Here is a 6,000-nt window from a genome sequence, read left to right as displayed (position 1 = left end):
CGAGCCCGAGCAGGCAGACGCGCGGCCGGCGGTCTGGGGGCGCGCCGCCTCCCGGCCCCCAAAATGTGAAGCGGGGAGGGCGGAGACGCAGAGACGGCCCGGCCGGGCGCCCTCGCCGCCCCCCTTCCCTGCCCGCCGAGGCCGCGCCACCCGCCGCCAGCGAGCCCCGAGCCCCGTGCCCCGCCTCGCTCGACCCGGCTCCGGCCCGCAGAGCGTTCGCGGCCCGGACGCGGCGGGAGCCGGGCCCAGGACGGCGCGTCCGGCCTCCCCGCGGCTGCTCGCCCAGACAAGTTTGAACGATGATCACTGTCAACCCGGATGGGAAGATAATGGTCAGAAGATGCCTGGTCACCCTGAGACCCTTTCGGTAAAGTTCTCTCCGGGTTGGCGCGGGAGGTCTTTTCTCCAAGGGGGCGCGGGGAAGAGGTGGGCTTGGTCGGCCCCTGCGAGGCTGCAAGTGTTGGTGGCAGAGGGGTGGTTGCGCTTCTCCCCTTGGTGATGAGCAGCGGGGCTGGGGAAGTGGATGGGTTGGGGTCAGGGTGCGGTGCGGAGCGGGGTGTAATTCTGCGACCTGTCCCGACTTGGTCTGGGTTGGGGAGGACTCGAGTGCAGAGGTGGGAATCGGGGCAGACAGCACCCAGGTCGTGGTCCTGGGCCCCGGACTTCGCCCCAGCCAGCGCGCCCCTTCCCTGCCCCTCAAGGTCCTTCCCCACCTCGAGGACGGTCCCAACGGGGCGGCAAAGTTGTTGCGCCGTCCCGGGGCGCCCCCTCCTGTGCCGTCGCCCACCCCTCTGCCGGTCCGCCCCCTCCCCCGGCGGCACTGTGCTCCTCTCGGCGGGTGCCTGCCTCCGACGGGAGGGTCTCCGAGATTGGGGGCGAGGACGCCGCAGCCGGGGATGCGTCTCCCGATCAAGGGCCTCGGAGAGGCGGGGCAAAGGCGGCGCTGCGGGGCTGCGGGGCGGCGGGAGCTGGGGCTGGGGCTGGGGCTGGGGCAGGAGCGGGGAGGGCGGACGGAGGCGAAGACGACCCTTCCCCGTCCCACTCCTAGGTGGCCCTGGCCAGACGGGGCTGGGCGGCGCGGGACTCACCGGACTCTGCCGGTCTCACCCCAGGGGCCCCAGAGCCCGGTGCCAGGGCAGCTCCCTCTCCCCTCAGGAGCCGCGGAGCAGGGCGTGGGGAGGGGGCGCCGCCCGATGGGTGCCCCGAGTGTCACCGCGCAGTAGCTGGGCCGAGGAGGGCGCTGAGGGAGTGGCGGGCCCGGGCGCGGGCCGGACTCCGGTCGCGGCCACAGGTGGGGTCCGGGCGCAGGACGGGGCGGGCGAGGGCAGCAGCTGGCAGGCGGAGGCGCCCGCGGCCTGGGTTGCAGGAGGGGCCGGGCTTGAGCCCCTGCTCTCCAGGCGCCTGGCTGAGCCCCCGGCCCCTCCCAGGCCCCCTCTGGTCTCCCTCCACTCTCCAGAGGGGATGGGTGTGGGGACACCTGGCTCCCCCCTCCCACCCGCTGGGCCTGTTGTGCGGGGCTGTGGAGGCGAACTCGGGGCCGGCAGGGGTCAGGCTGGACCACCGCGGTCCGGAGGATGCAGGAGGACGGGAGAGTTGGGGGTAGGGTCTTGAGCCTTGAGCAGACCGGGCGGCGTGTGTCGGGAGCAACCCCCTAAGATGCCCATGGGAAGCAGGGCGGGAGCCGCCCGTCCTCCTGGAGGGCCTTGCTCCTCCAGGGAAATCTGCGACTCCCTGGCCCGATGGGGACCGCTGGGAGGGTCCTTGCTGGGTCTCTCGCCACCCCGTGCCCGCCCCGCGCTCCAGGTCACTGCAAGCCTAGCTTCCGCCCCACGTTTTTCTGGCTCAATTGGAGGCGTCCGCGGGACCCCAGCACCACGGACAGCGCTCACACCCCAGTGCGCCTTCGCTCTAAGGCCCTGTCCCTTTTTTTTGTTTTGTTTTGTTTTTAGGCTTTTATCTGAAGGCAGGATTGGGAGTGGGGCTGCATAGGTTCCCGCTACCCCCCAGGTTGTTTAACTTCACCTCAGGGTCTCCCTAGACAGCCTGGAGACCCTCAGTCACCAGTGCAGTCTCGTGTCCTTTTCGGAGAGGGGCAGGCCTCGGATCACATCACCCAACTTGTTAGTCCTCAAGGGCAGGCCGTGAGTCCTGTCCCTGCGATTTTCCCAGAGCTTCTGGCAGGGCCTGTATTCTGTAGGTGCTCCGGGAGTGTTGCTCGATGAGTATGTGGATGGGTGAAAACATTTTCACCTGAATGCACTGTGAATGGCCCCCGGATGCTCTGGAGGACACTGGACCCCAGCAGAGGGAGATGTGGGTGAGGTGTGTCGTGGGCTTCAGGTTCCGGGATAAACACACCTTTCTCATGGCAGGTCTATGGACCCTGGCTGACAGCCCAGGGCCCCAGCTCTAGGTACAACTCCATGGCTCAGGGAGAAGGTGGGGAGGGAGAACGAGCTGGGGGAAGTCTGTCCTTGTCCTCAACCTGGGAGGACAAATAGCTAATTTCCCCTGGGATCTCTGGGTGTGTGACTGTACCCCTCCTATGCTGTGGTTCTGACTGCTGTCCTGAGACCAGCCTGACTTCATCTGGGGCAATCCCAGGATCTGAGCCCCACCCCCAGGCTTGCTGGAATTCTGTGAGGGGTCCCTCTGAAGTGAGGGAAAAGTGTCCCTGGTTCCATCCCGCCCCCTGAATCCCGTCCCCTGTCCTCCCTGTCAGCGGCGTGGTCTTTGAGAGAGTCGTCTCCTGGGGGAAGCTGCCGACGCCCGCTCTGCTGTGGGTTCTGCCCCTCTCTGACTTAATCTCTAACAGCTTCCTTTAAATACAGGCTGGGAATTTTGTTGTGCTTTGTATTTTCTTCTGCAATTATGTGTTTTTCTTTAATGGACCAAATTTTAATTAAATACTGCTCTGCCAGTTTCAAATAATGAAGATTAAAATGCATAAAGCAAGTCTTGCATAAAGACACAAACAGTCACAGGCTCTGGGGATGGGAGGTGGAGGTGACTTGTGGGGCTCTCCCCGGTGAGCCTGGCTCCGCACCAGAGGGCTTTCTCACCCTGACCTGGTTGGGGGGTTCCCCTTTCAGCTCTGCCAGTTCATCTAGTCCTCTGATAGATTCAAGGTCCCAGGAGAGCCGCCACCTCTGGCCACCCCCAAGCCTGTGCCGGTGAGATCAGTTCTCCTGTTTGGGGCCCAGGACCAAAGATTGAAGCAGCAGGACCGGAGGGCTGGACTCAAAGGGGGTTTCTGTGCCTTGTTCCCTGCTGTCCCCTGGGGCTACCCCAGTGCCTGGCACCTGGTAGGTAATCAATAACCATGTCTTGAAGGAATGAACAAGAGTCCTGCCTTGGCCAGCCCTCCCATGAAGTGTGACAGCACACACACCTGTGTGGCAACCCATGCACAGGTGCGAGTACACCCTGGCCAGTCAGTGGTGCAGGCCGACAACCCCGTGTGTGCCTGCCTAGGGAGAGTCTGGGTGCTGAGGGAGGCCCAGTGGTTCTCCCCTCGCAATTGTACCGTCTAGTAGTGACCGGGGGACCCCCTCCCCATGAGCACGGATGAGGAGGTGTCTGGGCGAGCTCATGACTGACTGCTGCAGTGAGGCCTGTGTGCACAAGTGCTGAGGGTGGCCCGGGTGATCGATGGGATCCGGGTGGGTCCCATCTGGACCGATTACTTGCCCTGTGGCTGGCATCGGCCCTGCTGTGTCCACCAGTGGTTCTCAACTTCAGCAGGGATCAGAGCCACTGGGAGAGCTTGTTAGAGCAGATTGTTTGCCCCACCCCAGCGTGTCTGCTTCAGCGAGTCTGGGGTCGGCCCCAGAATTTGCATTTCTAACAATTCTCAGGTGATGCAGATGCTGCTGGCCTGGGGACCACACTTTGGGGACCACTACTGTTAACGAACCAGCTCCATCCCGAGGCCAGAACTTGCCCAGCCTTATGCCAATCAACGTGCATCATCCTCCCTCATGGTTTTCCACGTGGCTTGTGGTCGGCTCCTTGCAGCTGGGCTCTCTTCATCCCATGGTGGCGGGAGACCTCCCAGGCCAGGAGCTCCGCCCCCTGCCCTTGCATTCTCCCATCCGTCCCTTGCTTCCTTTACCTATTCATTCATTCATTCTTAAAGCACTTGTGCAGCCCTTACTACGTGGAGTGCCAGGGTGCCATGGTGCTAGCCTGCCCTGCTGACCCATCCTGTTCCTCTCTGCAGGCTGTTTGTCCTGGGAATCGGCTTCTTTACTCTCTGCTTCCTGATGACATCTCTGGGAGGCCAGTTCTCCGCCCGGCGCCTGGGGGACTCACCCTTCACCATCCGCACAGAAGGTATCTTGGTGGGGCAAAGGGAGTCGGAAATGAGTGCGGCGTTTGTGGGTCAAAGCGGAGGCACCTTGAGCTGAGCGCTGCAGGGGGTTCTGTGACCCTGCTTACTGCCTTGACTCTGGGCCTGGCTGTGGTCATCGGGCTTCCTCTGTCCTGGATGCTCAGGCCGGGCATCCTTAGGAGCTGAGCCAGGGGTGCTGGGGCATTGGAAGAGGCTGCCTGTGTTGCTTCTAGCTGGGTGTCAGAGGCAGAGGGTCTCTAGATATGACACCTGTCTCTTTGAGACACACGTATCCTTGCCTTTGGCCCAGGCTGTGGCCACAGTGGGGCACAGCCCCGGCCATGAGCCCACGTGTCGTATCTCTGAGCTCCGGGGACGTAGATCTGTCGTCCCTCTTTGCTGCTTGCCCACAGGACACTTGCAAGGCGGTGGGAGGGAGGTTCCAAGCATGGGCTTTGAGGACCACACGGGTCTGGGTTTGCATCCTTTCATCACCTACCTGCCCTGTGCTGTTGGCCAGGTCACCTAACCCACCTACATGGAAGGAAAACGATGACCTTCTTCAGAGGTTGGGTCGAATGGGCTCTCACGTGGAAATTACCTGGCACGGTTGGTGCCACGGGACATGCGTGTGACAAACTGGGAGCCCTTCTCCTAGAGCCGGGCCTTGCCCTCATCTCATTCACGGAGGGGCGGGGAACGGAACAGGGTCCTGCCCCAAGTGTCACTGGTGGGAAGGAGGAATAAGGAGGAGCTGTTTGGGGGCTGCCCCTGGGGAGGCCTCTCTTTGAAGTCCACCTTCTGGGACTCGCAGGGCTCAGCTATCTGGCTCCCCCGCGACGACTATCGTCGACATCCCAAGTGGATTAGGTTGTCATCTGGGATGGGTGCTTTGAGGGGCTCTTATTACGCCATCTGGTATCTCATCATTAGATTCATTCCTTTTGGTTTAACATGCACTTGTTTAAACTTGCAAAAGCTCTCAGAAGAAATCTCACACTTATTAGTCATTCGAGCCCGAGTGTAAGTTATATCCCGTCTGCAACTCTCAGAGATGCCTCAATTTCTTAGCCTCTTATTTTTCCTCTGGTAAATGGGGGTAATGATACCTGCTTCCCCAGGGTCACCAAGGGATGTGCTAAGATAAAACACAGGGAGGGTCCTGGGCGGCATCTGGAGAACAGCGAGAGCTCCGTCCGTGTGTACGGACGTGTTGAGTCTGAAACGCGGCCACCGCAGGAGGGATGTTGCGGAAGAGGACCAGGGAGGTGCCAGAATTCTGCGCAGGGATGCTGAGGATCGAGGTTGAGGAGGGGCTGGGGCAGTTGCGAAGGCGCCCGGGAAGGTACTCGGGGGTGGGATGGAGGGGGAGGTGGTATGTGGGGAGATGGGGTGTAGAGAGATGCTTGCGCTACCCGGGTGCCACCTCTGGAAAGGGGCGGTGCCTGTCTGGGCGGGCTGCTACAAAGGGCGTGAGGAAGCTGGACCCCCCAGAAAGGTCGGGGATCTAAGAGATGGGTGTTGGGCTAGAGGAGGAGGGCTATGTGGCTGGCTCTGGCTTTTCTGCCTGTCTGTCCGAGGGGGTTGGGTGTCAAGGCAACTTGGCTACCCAACGGGTCCTGCCCCGTCCCAGCGGGGTTGGGCACGGTGGCCCAGGGTACAAGGGG

The 6,000-nt window shown here is 62.2% G+C and overlaps 1 protein-coding gene across 3 annotated transcripts in view; it reads left to right on the top strand.

Moving 5' to 3' along the window:
• The first annotated feature begins 274 nt into the window (after positions 1 to 274).
• The window catches only part of MGAT5B (mannosyl (alpha-1,6-)-glycoprotein beta-1,6-N-acetyl-glucosaminyltransferase, isozyme B), a 65,043-nt gene continuing 59,317 nt past the window's right edge, over positions 275 to 6,000 (top strand). For 2 of the 3 annotated variants that reach the window (XM_012664213.1, XM_012664212.1), the window contains exons 1-2: positions 300 to 367; positions 4,223 to 4,335. In XM_012664213.1, the coding sequence (XP_012519667.1) occupies positions 300 to 367; positions 4,223 to 4,335 (181 nt within the window). Of the gene's footprint in view, positions 368 to 4,222; positions 4,336 to 6,000 lie in introns of all 3 variants that reach the window. The other variant, XM_012664211.1, reaches the window with a different exon arrangement.

This window comes from Propithecus coquereli, unplaced genomic scaffold (genome assembly GCF_000956105.1).
Source record: "Propithecus coquereli isolate 6110/MARCELLA unplaced genomic scaffold, Pcoq_1.0 Scaffold871, whole genome shotgun sequence".
Classification (NCBI taxonomy): Eukaryota; Metazoa; Chordata; class Mammalia; order Primates; family Indriidae; genus Propithecus; species Propithecus coquereli.
This window is presented reverse-complemented; position numbering and strand designations above follow the sequence as displayed.